We start from the raw sequence: 16,648 nt of genomic DNA, 5'->3' as shown, positions 1-16,648 counted from the left end.
AAAACAGCCTGGTTGGAACAGTAAACAAAACGAGAAGACAGTTTCCACCATCTGCGCAAAACTCAGTAGTCAGTGAAAGCAATCACCGGTGTCCAGTTGCTGTATTTTACAATGTACTGGACATGGCAGCCATTAATTCCTTCATTTTGTACAAGGAATGCACCGTGGAAAATATCAGTAGGAGAGATCTCTTATGATGCCAGCCATGGAGCTTTAGCAGAAACATTTCGATCAGAAAACTGCAAAGCGGCAGGGAAACGCAGCTCAATCTGCACAGTGCGCATCAAGAGACACACGCAACAGAAAACAATGCCAGGTAACTAAATGCAATAAGAAATAAAACGTCTATCTGTGTTCAGTGTGAAAGAGCAGCTTGTGGTAAATGCACATGACAAGTTGATGAACGTTACATCTGTGTGGATTGTGCTAATATGGGGGCTACTTTGAAGTATGTTTCCCTGAATGCGCGTTCCCGTTTTCTTTTTTATGTTATTTTTTATAAATAATTATTTCGATTTTACAATTGTGTATGTAGGCCTACATTTAACCAGTTTACAGCTGATTACACACTATTTTCTTTTGAAATGTTTATTTTATTATAGTTTTTCATTTCGTGCTATGCAGTAGACTAATGTGAAAAAAGAATTTTTGTATATAAATACTTCATTTTCACAATTTTGTATGTGCATATAGCAGTTTACACCTGTTTACACAATATCTTCTTTTGAAATGATTATTTTATTATAGTTTTTGATTTTTTTCCGAGTTACAGAATCTAGCCTTTATCCTTGGTTCACTCAGCCCATCTTACTAACATTTCATTTCTGCTTCCTCTGCTCTGACCTTATAGCCCAGTGGACACCCCATGAATTGAGTATCAATCAATGGCAATTAACTTCCACATTGAGTGTTTTGAAAGCTGATTGGAAGAAGCAAGTTTTCTCCTCATTGGGGGTGCTAACATTTTTACAATTAAAATGACAGCAAATTGTAAGATACAGTAAGCTGTTTTAAACTTAAAACATGTTGTCAGTACCCCAAATATGACCCACTTACTACCAATGTGGAATGACTAGATATGACATTTCTATTCTTAGGTTCTTGCCAAGGACACCACTACAATGAATATTGTACAAGTCTTGGCAGACACCACTCAGGAAAATAGATTTTTTGGGGTAAAATAGAAAATGCTTCACCCAGCCATTCTCCAGTGGTTGTAAATTAATCATATTTAAGGTACCACTGAACTTGTTAGACAAATTGCTCATTAAAATCCTTTTTTAAGAGGAGAGTCTAAAGTGACTACTAAAGTGTACACTGTTCATGAAGTTAAGTACCATCATTATCTCCTATGAGTTCATGCCACTTGCTTCTTTATGAGGCAGGGGTTTCTAATGTACTGTAAACAAACTGGCCAGTCAGCAAAAATGGGTAGTATCAGTGGCTTTGGATAAATACAATTTCATAAATCAAACAACCAAGTGTGCTAAATAAAACCAGATGTATTTAATCTATAACATCTTTCCTTTGCGAGAGTGTAACTAAAATCCTTAGCATTCACATGTTTGTTTTGCATCTCTCGTTGTTTACGGCTTTGAATGGTAAACTCAAAAACACGACACTGTGAACCTGCAATCAGTGCAAAAAATGAAAAGTGAGTAGAAAGTCACATGCAGCGATTCACTTTTGCAAAGTAAACAATTGTGGATATGAATAAAATACATTTGGTTTTATTTACTGTGTTAGGTAATGACATTACATATGATTTCAACCCATCTTATTCCCTCAAAATGCCTGCCCACACAGAAGCACACAGGCGAATCCCTTGTACAATTACATTAACAATGGGTGTAATTAAGCGGAAGATTTTTTTATTACATGAGAATAGCTGTTATTTACTTCATGCTAATATTAGACTCAGCTTTTGCCAAGATAAAAATGAGATAGCAGTGGTGGGGACCAAGCAAGATGTAACTTTGCTGTAATATATGATATATTACGTTTAATAATTACATTTTAATGAAGAGTAGAAAATCATTTTGCATTACTCCAACAGGATGTGTGTGGTACATACAATGACATTCAAGTGGTTCATTAAAGTCTGGAAAGATTAAACAAGACTTATTTGAATATTCCTTAACTAAAGCTTTGTATGTATCTTACTGTACAACAGCCAACATTGCTCCATATTTGCAGACAGTACATTTTTCTATCTGTAATAGCTGATTGCTTCCAGAACTTTGTAAAAAAAAAAAAAAAAATCTCCTGCACTCAGCCCTAAGTCGCTACTAAATTTTCAACTTTGACCTCTATTCCTAGTCCTTTTCAAATTTGGCGTCATTCATGTCTCCCTTAATCCTTTGTCCTTATCTACATTTTCATAACTCATAACTTGTTCTGAACAACACCCCCATATTTGAGCAGCCTGTTGTGTGTTATTGCTTTCATATTTTACTTTTACCTCTATGTTTGAAGTCAGTGAATAACATAATATTTGATGTGCTGTTTTTTTTCTGTTTTTCTTTTAGTTGCCTGAGTGCTTTCATGCCTAAAGCAGTTGCTGAAGCAGGTCCAATGTGGTTAGGGGAAATGATACAAATATTGAATAAGAACAATTTAAGCACATTTGTTGTAAGTAAATATGACTTACTTGTCTTGGTTTCTTATGTTATTTAGTTTTGTTTAACTGTTTTACCCTCAAACAAACCCAGAATAATTTCTTAAGTAGGTACAGAAATATGTTGTAGAATACAGTACCAAAGCTTAATTCTCAAAATATAAAATAGCTAAATTGGCATGCTTAGAGTACATATTACATTTGATAATATATAATGCAGAAATTAATTCTTATATATGTAATTTGCTCCTAACAACAGATGAATACAGAACAACTGGGTATGGGACAATGAATTACTAAAAAACATTGTATCCCTGATTAGATAATACTTTCTTCAAAGCCATCAAGTGCAGTTGTATCTCAAAATATGATCAATTTTCTAGAAATGCCAAAATTAGGTATTTATAACCAATTTGACCTCATTCAGACTCAATCGTCGCAAATACCTTAATCACAGGATGTCAGATCGTCATGAAATGAAGGTTCACTACTTCAGAGACAATGTACTATTCTCTTATATACTAGAAGGAGGTCTTAAAAAAAAGAAAAAGAATGTATGTTTGTGTTAAGCTGTGTGTGAAAAAAGAACAGCACTTCATTCAAACACTGTTGTACAGATGAAAATAGAGCCTACAGATGGAATGTCTCCATATTTAAACAAAAAAAAATGTATATAACAAAATATGTCTACCGTATTTGCTCAAAATATCTTCTGTTTACCTGGGCCGTTTTTGGATAAGAGCGTCTATTTGAGAGTAGGTGCTAATCGTCCACTGTGAAAGCATCAGCAGCCTACATGACCAGGATCCAGTATTTGTCAAATGATTTACCCTAATCTTTTAACGTGGTTGAATTCTGATCTCAGCATTGTAATTCCTAAAGTTAAAGCGCTTTGTCCAGCGGCTCAGACCAGCCTCATGTGCAGATTTCGCATTTGATCTCAATACCATCAAATGCTGTGAATGTTTTTTTTTTTTTTTTTTTTTTTTTTTAAATTTAGTCGTCGCCAATTATTTTTACCCCGGTTTTCACCCCAATTTAGCATGCCCAATTATTATCTGTATCCCCGGCTCACCGCTCGCAACCCCCCCGCCGACTCGGGAAACGGAGGCTGAAACACGCGTCCTCCGAAACGTGCTCCTTCCAAGCCGTCATTTTTCGCACTGCAAATCCACAGCAATGCTACCAGACCTATAGTGCCGGAGGACAACACAGATCTGGCGGCTCCGCTGCAGAGCCACAGGCGCCCTATCGGCCACAGGGGTCGCTGATGCGCGGTGAGCCGTGTATTCCCCTGCCGACCTAAGCCCTCCCTACCCGGGCAGCGCTCGGCCAATTGTGCGCCGCCCCCTAGGAACTCTCGGTCACGGTCAGCTGTGACATAGCCTGGATTCGAACCAGCGATCTCCAGGCTATAGGGCACATCCTGCGAGTAGCGCCTTTACTGGATGCGCCACTCGGGAGCCCCAAATGCTGTGAATGTTTAATTTTAAACAGACTACAACAGGCTATAAATATAGATTAATAAAACAGATTTAAAATACGGTAACTGACTCACCAGAACAGGGATACACTGACAGAATGAGCTTAGGGATTCACCTATCTGCTGCTCAGTCTATTTTTTTCCTCAAATAATACAGCTTTCAGTGAAAAAAAAATATGTGATAGGGCAATTCACACCGGAATGAAATAAATAAATAAACTTATTGATTTAAATGAACTAATGCACATCACAGACACAGCTTTTCTGTGAGCTGCAAAGTAAGTGGAAGCGAGGGAATAAGAGAACTGAATAGAACACTGTTTTTGTAATGCTGTGTCACAAAATAACTAACATTTTGCTTATGTTTGAACATATGGGGGGTTATTTTCAAAGGAGATCCACTGGATGATCATATTATTTCAAAGCGTTTTTTTTTTCTGCAGCACTATTTTCCCACCGATTTCAGTATTTTTTAAAGCTGTGGAAAACACGGCGGGACTCTGTCCATTAGTTTGGTTCGTGTGTGTGTGTGTGTGTGTGTGTGTGTGTGTATTATGATCCCAAGCTGAAATACAATCTCATTGCAATGCACACAATTCTCTTTACCTCAAGCGATCTGAAGATCCAACCATCCCTTCGTGTCAAAATGAGACTAATTTGAATTATTCTCAAGGGTAGCCACAAATGTGTCAAACTATAGGCTACTTTAGAAAATTACAAAATGTAAAAAAAAAAAAAAAATCTCCTGCGCTCAGCCTACTAAATTTTCAACTTTGTACTCTATTCTTAGTCCTTTGTGTTTAAAATATTTATTTTATTTTTGTATTATTTAAATAAACGGCGCCACCGCATCTTTATTTTTGACTGAAGTATCTGTCAGTGTTTTTTTCTTTCCTGACTCTGGCACACGTGGTGTCCTGCGTGGGATCACCAGCGCCTCCTGGACGCAGGCAGAGTAGGATACTGCAGTGTTTTTTTTTTTTTTTTTTTTGTTTTTGTTTTTGCTATTTTTCTATTTCTTTTTTTTATTACTTGTGGAGTGAAAAGGAGAGTGAGGAATAAGGATGGGAGGAAAAAGGAGGAAGAGCTGCCAGGAGAAGCAGCAGCAGAGCAAGAGGTGGTGGTCCCGGGTGCCAACTCAGTTTGGACCTCCGGACTGGGCAGCTGAACAGGAGCAGTGGAGGATGGAAGGGGCTCACATGTGTGGCGCCTGTGGTGAGTTTGGGCATGTCCGGGAGGACTGCCCTTATGGGGACCCCCAGTATGAAGAGGCATGGAACCAGGGTCTGGTGGGGGATGCTGCAGAGTGGTTCTGGGCAGTGGACCAGACCCGGCAACGTCCTGCGGCTGAGAGGGAGGAGCCTGAACGTCCTGCGCCTGAGTGGGAGGAGCCTGAACACCCTGCGCCTGAGTGGGAGGAGCCTGCACGTCCTGCGCCTGAGTGGGAGGAGCCCGAACGTCCACAGCCCAAGAGGGGGGAGTCGGTGCGTCCACAGCCCAAGAGGAGAGGTTGTGCGTCCACTGGCCAAGAGGGAGGAGTAGGTGCGTCCACAGCCCAAGAGGGGGGAGTCGGTGCGTCCACAGCCCAAGGGGGGGGGGGGGGGGGAAGGCCTAACGTCCACAACCCAGGTATCCACCAGCAGAGGGTGCCACCTCCACCTCCGTGGGAGGACTGTGTGTTGCTCCCACCTCCGCCAGCAGAGGGAGAATACCTGCTGGTTCCGCCTCCACCTCCGTGGGAGGACTGTTTGTCGCTCCCACCCCCGCCAGCAGAGGGAGAATACCTGCTAGTTCCGCCTCCACAGTCGTGGGAGGATGACTTGCCGCTCCCACCTCCACCAACAGAGTGGAGAGTATCTGCTGGTTCCGCATGCATCGCTGCCACCAGCAGAGGGAGCATGCCTGCTGGTTCCCCCGCTGCAGCCAGAAGGGGAGGAGCCCCTGCCTCCTTCGCAGCCAGAAGGGGAGGAGCTCCTGCCGCCTTTGCAGCCAGAAGGGGAGGAGCCCCTGCCGCCTTCGCCAGGAGCAGAGCAGCAGGAGCTGTCTCTGCCTCCACCACCACCATCCGAGGGAGAGGAGCAGGAGCTGCCTCTGCCTTCAAGACAGGACGGACCGGGACACGAGGCTGGCGGTCCGCAGCTGCCCTTGCATAGGTTGCTGAGCCGAGCAAGGGGGAAAACCGCCGGGTCGCAGCGGCTGAGAAGAGGGCCAACCCCAGCACCACCGCTGGTCCTGGCTCCCCTCCTGCAATCGCCACCCGAGGGTCCGCTGCCACCGTTGCATCCTGAGGGACCGCCGCTGCCCTGTCGTGCATTGCCTGGGGATGCCTGCCTCGCACCGCTCAGGGATGCCTGCCTCGCACCGTTCAGGGATGCCTGCCTCACACCGCTCAGGGATGCCACGCACGCTCCGCTCAGGAATGCCACATCTGGATCGCCTGGGGCTGCCTGCTGCTCCGCATCGCCTGGGGCTGCCTGCTGCTCCGCATTTACAGTTACAGGGTATGAGGGAGAAGTGGAGCTCCTGCTGCCTGCTGAAAAGACGTGCTGTTTTAGCTGCAAGTGGTGGGTGTTCGGAGGAGGAACTGGAGAGCGAGAGGAGAGAAACGAAACAAAAAAAAAGAAAACTATATAGGAACAGTGAAGGCGATAGCCCAGCCTGACCTATTCAGTTTTATATTTTGTGTTCGTGATTTTGTTTTGTTTAATAACTTTTATTTTACTCTGTGAGCACTGTGTTTTGTGTTTAAAATATTTATTTTATTTTTGTATTATTTAAATAAACGGCGCCGCCGTGTCTTTATTTTGAACTGGAGTACTTCCTTGGTGTCAGTTTCCTTCCTGCTTCTGGCCTGACGTCACGACTCAGCCACCCTGTACATGGGGTTATAGCCCCATCCCACTAAAACCCTGTGCAGAATGTGGCCATCTCCAAATTCATTAATTGGTTGTTAATTGGGAGATGGCAATGCTGTATATAAACCCTGTATATTTGGGTGGGTGTTTGAGAGGAGGAACGTGTGTGTGAGAGAGACATGAAAAATGAAACCAAAAGTAAAAAGAAAAGAAAAGGCAATTGCTACTAGTACGGGGCAGACCAGCATGGTATTTGTTTGTTGGATTTGTTTAAGCCTTATATTTTGCTCTGTGAGCAGTGTTTTTGTTTAAATATTTATTTTATTTTTGTATGAATAAAACCGGTGCAGCAGCTCTTTCACCAGGAAGTACCTGTTTGTGTCTCTGTCATGTGTCTGGTCTGGGAACGTCATCAATCGGCTTCGTGTCACATACCATAAAAGACAAGGTTGCTTCCGGGCTCGAAATCGCAGTGGCAAAATGTTATTTTATTATAACAAATAGCTTAATTAGGCCTTTTTCATTGTTCTCAGCTTCTAAAAAGTTGCAGATTTCAAGTTACTTCTAACATTTTATAGTTGAGCTGAAACCTCCAACTGTTTAAGAGCAGAAACAATTAAAAAGGCCTAATTAAGCTAAGTATTAGTTCAATTAAGGGTTTAGTTAAGTAATTGAGAGCTCAGTTGGAATGAAAACCAGAAGACACAGGGGTCCCCGAGGCCAGGATTGAGAACCACTGTTGTAGAGACCAAAACCTGAATAAGATATACCAAGCTGCTCGGCAAGCCTGTGGTGCAGTCATGCCCCTCCCACGAGGGCACAAAAGTACTGCGCTCACAGATCTCAGTGTCAATTTTCCTTCAAGCCTGCTGCAATCATGAGCGCAGTGACCTTGAAGGTTAATGGTTACATTTCTATTTCATGGAACCAGGGTTATGTAATAAGCTAACGTTCCCTTTCAAGTATGAAATGTAACCATTACTGTATGGGTGAGTGTACCAAAGCCGTCGCCAGGGCAATATTGCACAATGACTGGCTAAGCCAAAGGGCTGCCTTGTGCATTACCATACCGAACCCCAGTAACGGTAGCTAGGGCAAAACAACTGAGGGAGAAACTCACCTCTGTCTGTGTTGTAAGCTGCCCTTAACACTCTAGTTCCAAAACCACGGTTTTGAGGATCCAAGACATTCAGTATGTAGAACCTAGTAATGGTATAGGGAGTAGCCCACACTGCTGCATTGCAAATGTCCTTGACAGATGCACCCTGGAATAAAGGCCACGAAGTTGCCATGCCCCTGGTGCAATGGGCAGTGAGCTTTTCTGGAGGGGGCAAGTTGACTCACTCATGGGCAGTCATGACCATGCCTGCTATCCACTTGGACAGCCTTAGACAGGGCTTGACCATGGGACTTTTGCCCCATAGCAGACAAAAAAAAATATTCCGACTGCCTCCAGCTTTTAGTCCTGTCAATATAGTACGCCAGAGCCGGCACTGGGCAGAGCATATGGAGCTGACACTCTCTTTCAGACTGGAAAGGAGGTGGATGGAAAGCCTCCAATTCCACAGACTGGTTGACATGGAATGCCAAGATTGTCTTCATCAAAAAGGCAGGATTGTTACGAAGCTTAACCTTTGTACTGGCCGGTAAAATTAAGCAGGCGATAACAAGCAAGAGAGCCGCTTTAAATGATAATAATTTCAGCTCAGTTGAATGCAGGGGCTCAAATGGAGGCTTCATGAGTGCATTAATCACCACGTTTAGCCTCCAGCAAGGGACAATATCCTTCATAGGCTGCTGAGACCCTTTCAAAAATTGCCCCGCTAGGAAGTGAGCTCCTGGGGAGAGTCAATCTTGACATGGCAAGCTGAAATAGCTGCCAGATAGACCTTTAACGTGGAGGGGGATTTCCCGTAGTCAAATAGGTCCTGCAAACATTCTGCCTGTAGCTCTAAAACACTGATGTTGAGACCCTGCCATAGGGGGTTTCACACATCTTGCGCACCCCTGCCATTCTACACAGCGCCCTAGCCCAGGCTGGACACGTCCATGATGACGACCTCTCTTCTGGTGACACTGCCCAGCGCTGCACCAAGAGAGTGCCTTTAGACAGTGATGAGATACCGTCAATAGGCGGTTGTAGTTCAACGCGAGCTGAAAAAACCTTCTGTTGAACCAAGCCTACAGAGGACGCATACGCAGGAGACCCAATGGAAGGGTTTGTTGAGCTGAAAGGGCTCCAAACAGGCGGGTATTCTCTGCACTCTTCCATCCGACAGAGTGGACAGCATGGCCCTGGAGTCCAAGCACACTCCTAGATTAACCATAAGGCCCAACCGTGGAAGGTGGCTGGTGACAAGTCTCATGAGGGCCTCTGCCTGTGCTGGAGACTAGGCACAAATGAGCCAGTCGTCCAAATAATTGAGCACTCTGATGCCTTTGAGTCTCAGTTGGGCCAGGATAGCTTCTTGTCCACTGCGGGACCAAACATATGCCCTGGTGTAATTGGGGCGTCTAACGCGTGCCTGGGGAAGCCAAAGCTGCCTAAGTGCAGCTGTCAGCGCAGCCATGTTCCTACCCACAGCCTGCCCATTGAGTTTGGACACACGGAGCAGGGTCTTGTTAACCAGGTGCAGCGCATCCAACTGTTGTGGTGAGGGCCTGTGGTTCTGGTAAATGGCACTGGTAAGCTACCAGGATGCTATTATAATTGCCCTGTCTTGCGGCGAATCAACTGGCTGTATAGGCGCGCTTGAGGATCACCTGAGAGACCTGGCACTGCTTGTTGGGGCAGGTAGTGTCCTTGGACAGGAGCGCTAAATTAGGCGCCTGGACCAAAGCGGAATAGAAGCCTCCACCAGCGGAAAGCTTCTCTGCATCATGTACTCTATATAGGGCATCCATCAACCGGGAAACAGCAGGAGCTGTTGCCGGGTGATCCCAGGAGGACTGGATGGGGAGAGCACAAAGTCAGCCGACTTATGTTGCTGGATCCCTGGGAAGAAGTGACTCTAGCCGCTGGCTTCATGCGGGGCACAAGGCCACAGTGGGATATAACAAGCAACAGGCTGTAGTTCACAAATTACGCATAATTAATACAAGCTATTACAGCGATTATATTAATATAACATATAATTTGTGTAAAAACACAATAAATGTGAAATATATAGCAGATTGAAGTAGCAAGTACTTATCTGAACAAGGCTCTCCGGTCAGGTTTGTCTTAAAGGGAAAAATGGCGCTGAGATCTGTGAGCTCAGTACTTTTGTATCCTCGTGGGTGGGGCTTGACTGCGCCACAGGCTCGCCATGCAGCTTTGGTATATCTGATTCAGGTTTCGGGTCTCTACAAGGTAAATACCCATACGGTAATGGTTACATTTCGTACTTGAAAGGGAACCATCTGATGGTTCAATTCGTGGGTTTACGTAGTTCACCGTTGATTTATAATGGACTTTTTTTTTTTCTCCAGAATTCTGAAACTACTTTGTACACTCCAGAAATTCCTGAAAATGTAAGTGCTGTTTACTGTTTGAAGATTTTAAAACAAAAGGGAATGGTTTTGAAGCTTACAAGGCACTGCACATTGCTTTGCATTTTTGCATTTCTTTTGTTAACTTTGCTTGACCAAGGGCTCCCGACATGGCACATCTGATAAAGGCTGATAAAGGCTATTCCACAGCTGACCATGGACGAGAGCTCCCAAGGGGCAGTGCACAATTGGCCGAGCGATGCCCTGGTGGGGACGATTAGGTTGGCCAGGGTATCCTCGGCTCACCAGCGACCCCTGTAGACTGGATGGGCGCCTGCGGGCTTGCCTGTAAGCTGCCCAGAGCTGTGTTGTCCTACAATGCTGTAGCTCTGAGGTGGCTGCATGGCGGACCTGCAGAGTTGGCTGATAACACACGTTTCCGAGGATAGCGTGTGTTCGTCTTCACAGCTTCCAAGTCAGCGGTAGCGGTGAGCTGAGCCTAAAATAATGCAATTGGCCATTTCAAATTGGGAGAAAAATTGGGTAAAAATCAATTGGCGACTACTAAATTAAAAAATAAAAAAAATAAAACTTTGCTTGACCAAACAATACTTTGAATTTCCTTATTTGCTAATCTATTACTGTGTTTCCGCTATGATTTACTGTACTGTGCTAAGCTATTCTTTTACCATGGTATTCAACAGATTTTTGCCAAACAGCAATAATTACCTGTGATGGAATGTTTACCCTGCAAAAACTCAACACTTTTGCAGTTTGTGCTTGTGCAGATTTGTGCCAGTGTTACTGAATGGTCTATTTATGTTGCTCTTACCATAGATCTGAAAACAGATTTTGTATGTATTGCTTATACCTGTTGATGAGAAATCTGTAAATTTAAGACAAATCTTTAGACTTATTACAAAATATCCTGCACTTTTGTGATGCTATAAAAGTGTTTTGTGCTTAAATACATTTTAAATTTTGCTTTTCAGGAACTCTGTTACAATGCCTCGCTGAATTGCTTTTTTTTGGAGATGCACGTTTATTTTTTTGAACATGAAGAAGACATTTCACTTTCAATTCTGGAAGATTATATAACAGAAATTAAACCAGTGGTAAGTTTTGATAAATGACAATGTGCGCACACACACACACACACATTTATATATACAATCCACACACAGGCGGAAGGCGGGTGCGAACCCGGGACCTCTCGCACTAAAGCATAGCGCCGATACCGCTGTACAAAAGTGCCGGCACCTTTGCAAGGAGCGTATATCAGGCTTATATCTTTGTGTGTGATTACTTCACCTACCAGTCCTGTTGCTACACTCTCCCCTGCCAGCCTCAAGCCCGCCCCGGACTTGCTCACCAGGCTACAGTCTGACGAGTGCGTGCCGGGGTACCTGCATCCCACTACTGTCACCAGTGTAGCGATCTCAGTTCACGCAGGCAGGCGCATTGCACAGGTCGAGACAATCCACACACAGGCGGAGGGCGGGCGCAAACCCGGGACCTTTCGCACTAAAGCATCGCGCCAATACTGCTGTACAAAAGATCTGGCTTTTGTACAGCTAGCCCTGTTGTCGTTGCAGCCAGTCACAGTAAAAATAAGAACAAATCGAAACTACACAGGTTGAAGAGGCAACCGCTAAAAAAAGGTGCCTATAATGTTTAACAAACTGTTTCATAACTTATTAATGCATTTTCTTATTTTATTTATCTGTATGGCTTTATATTGAAGTTTTAACATGTTCACTCAGTGTAATGAATGTAATATAAGTAAAATATAAGTAACGTAATTAATTTGCGGAGTCAGTGTGATACCTCAAAAAAATGTGCTGAGCAGATAAAGAACCGTGTAGAACACACGGGTGGTTGTATAGTAGTTCAAAGTAACATTGCAGTTAAAATGGAAGGCACTTTTTTAATGCTTAGCCATTACCATTAATGATTGAGATATAACCCTTTGCTGTCCATTTATTCAGCACGTCTCAGGCGCGTCAGGTCCAATTTATTTTCACATGCGCAGTTTATTTTAGACGTGCTGTTTAAAAGTATTTTTTTCACAGTAAAACAGGTTTAAAAGGCACTGCATATCAACAGGACACTCAGTACTGCATCTCCAGCCCCGCCCCACCCCTTGCTCGCTGTATTTTTCACATACCACTTCATACCGCTGCATATTAATAAATCATCTCCTGATCACTCGTTTTATCACCAAACTCCTAAATAATGCAATCCAAGTCATTATTTTTTTACTATAACATCTCAAAAAGCTCTGCAAATGTCTGTGGTGTTCTTTGAGTGCTGGATGCGGAAGCAGCTATCTTGTTTGTTTATGGCCGTGTTATCTCTGTGGTGCTGGGGGTATGTGTATTGCTCAGATCCGCCCCTTTTTTTCGGCTTCTCCCGGCTCCTATTGGTCTCACTCGGCCATTGAATGGTTTTCTTTGCCTTTTCTGGAGAAAAAACGACTAGAGGCCTGTGTTTTACGTCTTTTTGATGATGTCGGACAGGGTCCGACATTGGATCGGAAAGGGAAAATTGTAATGTCGGACCTGGACATAGGACAGCAAAGGGTTAATCAAGATTACTCATGACTTCAAGGTAATGTTGCATTTTACCCCCTGAAAATACATTTTATTCTCTCAGTGTTAATATTAGAGGGCAAGTTACTCCCATACCCAAAACCTTATCTGGGGCAGAGCTGTGGCCGATGGTGCAAACTTCTGGGCTCCAGGTCTAGCTCAGGGAGGTCCAGGCAGACCAGCAGAGTATCCAGGAGCAAGGGGCAAGGGACCACATGCAGCAGCGCTGGACCGGATCGCAGGGGTGGTGGTCAGGTGTAGGTGGGCTCCTCACCTCCTCCCCCTTCTCTGTAGCTGCCGGTGGTACCTCTCGCTCCGTCGACTGCCCAACCTGCTTCTCTGCAGGCAATGGCTCCACCTTTTCTGGGGCTGGAGACAACGGGGCTTCTCTCGCCTGCTCCCACTTTGGAGCAGCAGATCCAGCTCGGTTGGCTCCCGGCTCTGGCAGCCCTCGTTCCTGCCTCCAGTGCCTAATCTGCACCACTTGAGCAGTGGTGTTTCTGTTGATCTTTTCGATCAGCGCTTTTTTATTATTATTATTATTATTATTATTATTATTATTATTAATATTATTATTTATTATTTATTTATTATTTATTTATTTATTTTTATTTAGTCGTTGCCAATTAGTTTTTATTATTTTCTCCCCAATTTGAAATGCCCAATTATTTTTAGGCTCAGCCCACCGCTACCACCCCTGCACTGACTCGGGAGGGGTGAAGATGAACACACGCTGTCCTCCGAAGCGTGTGCCTTCAGCCGCCCACTTCTTTACACTCTGCAGACTCACCGTGCAGCCGCCTCAGAGCTACAGCATCGGAGGACAACGCAGCTCTGGGCAGCTTACAGGCAAGCCCGCAGGTGCCCGGCCAGACTACAGGGGTCGCTGGTGCGCGGTGAGCCGAGGACACCCTGGCCGACCTAACCCTCCCTCCCCCCGGACGACGCTCGGCCATTTGAGCGCCGCCCCCTGGGAGCTCCCGTCCACGGTCGGCTTTGGAATAGCCTGGACTCGAACCGGCGACGTCCAGGCTACAGAGCGCATCCTGCACTTTAGCGAGTGCTTTTATAACCAGAAGTGACCTCCTTGTTACAAGCCCTGTTCTTTAACCACTGGACCACACAGCCTCCTTGAGGTAGGAGTCGCCGTGAGGATGCTGGGACTCCGAGAGCCCAGAAGTAGGTTAGTTTAGGGGAGGTTGATCCCAAACAGTGTATAGAGAGGATTTTCATAGTGTAGTAGGTTCCTAGAGCAGGACGTTTGTTTTAGTGAGACTAGCGCTCGCCTTGTATTTTTTGCTTTGTTTTGTTTTATATATTAAATGTGACACTAGGGCTACCATTGCTGGTACCCTTTAAATCTGCAAGCATATGCGGCATGTCAACACCCAGTGCTCTCTGTCTGCCTCGTTATTGTTCAGTGACGACCCACATGTAACAAACCCCTCTGTTACACCTCCCAAAAAGTGAAACATCCCTGCGTTAAATCTCTCCTCCCATTTTGCGGTACCTTAAATTTTAGGAATTGTTTGATTTGATGATGCGTAAGAAAAATCGCCAACCATTTTCATAGCTTCTCAGAACGTACATCCGCTTTAGCTTTTGATTTAATCCACCTCCATGTTTCTATCTTCAGGCTTAGCCAATGAAACTTAGTGCCACAGTAGCAACCGCTCCATGTAAAAATGTAAAAATATTATGTTAGCATTAGCACCGAAGCTCAGTTAGGTCATATCTTGCAGATACAATAATGGCTGCATTGGGTAAACTGCAGGAGTAGGATATTAATAATTTGTATATTAATTACTTAAAACATAACTTCCACCCTACCTTTGTATTCAGCATATTCAAAATGATATCACATAGTTATGAACTGATGTGTTTTACAGTGTTAAGCTTGGAGAATTACTCACAGTGTTATATTTGTCAGAAATGTATAAATTCAACCAATCTCAAGATATGCAGGATAAAGGAATGTTTTAATTAATTTTGACATACAACAAACATTTATCTTTGTTTTTTTTCAGGTTCATGCAGGCTGCAAAGAGTGTGAAGAATTTACAGAAAGAAATTGTGAAACTTTTCTTAATAGTTTCCTGGTATTTCTGCAATTTCTAGAAGATAAGTCATTTTGGGCGACCTCTATTGATAAAATGTTGTATAAAATGTGAAACCAAAGATGTTTTTTTTATTGTACATAGCCTTGTAAATGCTTTAATAGCCTTGTAAATGCTTTGATACACACTTATAAACACTCTCTCTACATGATATACAAACAAGATATGAATTATCTGTGTTACCTTTTAACACCTTTTTGTATTTGTGCAGACCAGTGGCGTAGCTAGGGGGGTCGTTTTAGGGGGCAATGCACTACGTGAACTACGTGGGACAATAAAAAATATCAGCCATGTGCAAAAATTGTCAATCCATCACCAGCAACCCCCACCCCATGCAAAACGAAATCCTGGCGATCATTCACTAGAACCACCCCCACCCCCACCCCCTGGGATGAAATCCTTGCTACGCCAATGTTATTAACCATCATAAAAATAAAAAAACACCGCAAAATACAATCCTGGTTACGCCATTAGTGCTCGCGGTGCAAATACAGTTTATCGTGAACAATAGTGCAACGATGTCCGGGTAAGTGCTGGCCCTTGGTGACAGCGCCGGATCGTGTTCAGACGTCTAATAGTAACAAACAATGATTCTTTAGACACGACAGAACAAAACAAACAAAACACTCGATTATAATACACAGTCTCCTTCCGGTTCAGCTCTAATCATACAAAGGAACAGATCACTTAGCTACGCCCATTTTTGTATGACCCCTTGGTTAACTAGTGCAACCGCTCCTCCAATCCGCGGCTGCCACGTCGTTTCCCTTCCGGGTCGATGATTTAGTGTATCGTAGCTCCGACCCCTTTCCAGATTACCGACTTCCTTTTAACCCTGGGAATGATTTGTCTGGCCATCCAGTCCAGGGCACGCTGTTCCCTTTACACAGCGCCCTCACAGGTCGGAAGAGAGATTTATCACCAAGAATCATTCTGTCTCTGTCACAATAATAAAACTGATGATGCTACTAAACTTTGACTCATTGTTCATTTATTTGGAACACAACACAGTAAGTGTTTCATTAATGACGGTTTCTGGGCTGCAGTATTTTTGTTCAGTGCATTGGTGTGGCTTTGGTTTTACACTGCCACAACAAATTAGGGAAACATCAAGACAAATGGGAAATTAGATTGCAAATCCATTCTTTTTAAGATTAGCAAATATTCAAAGCGAAAGCAGTTTCCTAGGTCACCGTGACGACTGGCGGTTTTAGTTGTTTATAAAGTAACATGGGAAGGATTAATATGGTACAGCAATGTTAAGCAGTGTTAAGGCAGCAGTGTGGAGTAGTGGTTAGGGCTCTGGACTTTTGACCGGAGGGTTGTGGGTTCAATCCCCAGTGGGGGACACTGCTGTTGTACCCTTGAGCAAGGTACTTTACCTAGATTGCTCCAGTAAAAACCCAACTGTATAAATGGGTAATTGTATGTAAAAATAATGTGAAATAATGTATAATGTGATATCTTGTAACAATTGTAAGTCGCCCTGGATAAGGGCGTCTGCTAAGAAATAA

General features: G+C 43.9%; 1 protein-coding gene across 1 annotated transcript in view; it reads left to right on the top strand.

Annotated features, from left to right (window-relative positions):
* LOC117420949 (interleukin-15-like) overlaps positions 1-16,107 on the top strand; it is a 36,387-nt gene extending 20,280 nt beyond the window's left edge. Inside the window, exons 4-7 of the mRNA XM_059020970.1 lie at positions 2,529-2,631; positions 10,427-10,468; positions 11,419-11,541; positions 15,045-16,107. Of these exons, the coding sequence (XP_058876953.1) occupies positions 2,529-2,631; positions 10,427-10,468; positions 11,419-11,541; positions 15,045-15,188 (412 nt within the window). The 3' untranslated portion in view covers positions 15,189-16,107. The remainder of the gene's footprint in view (positions 1-2,528; positions 2,632-10,426; positions 10,469-11,418; positions 11,542-15,044) is intronic.
* Positions 16,108-16,648: the final 541 nt, after the last annotated feature.

This window comes from Acipenser ruthenus, unplaced genomic scaffold (assembly GCF_902713425.1).
Source record: "Acipenser ruthenus unplaced genomic scaffold, fAciRut3.2 maternal haplotype, whole genome shotgun sequence".
Taxonomy (NCBI): domain Eukaryota; kingdom Metazoa; phylum Chordata; class Actinopteri; order Acipenseriformes; family Acipenseridae; genus Acipenser; species Acipenser ruthenus.
This window is presented reverse-complemented; position numbering and strand designations above follow the sequence as displayed.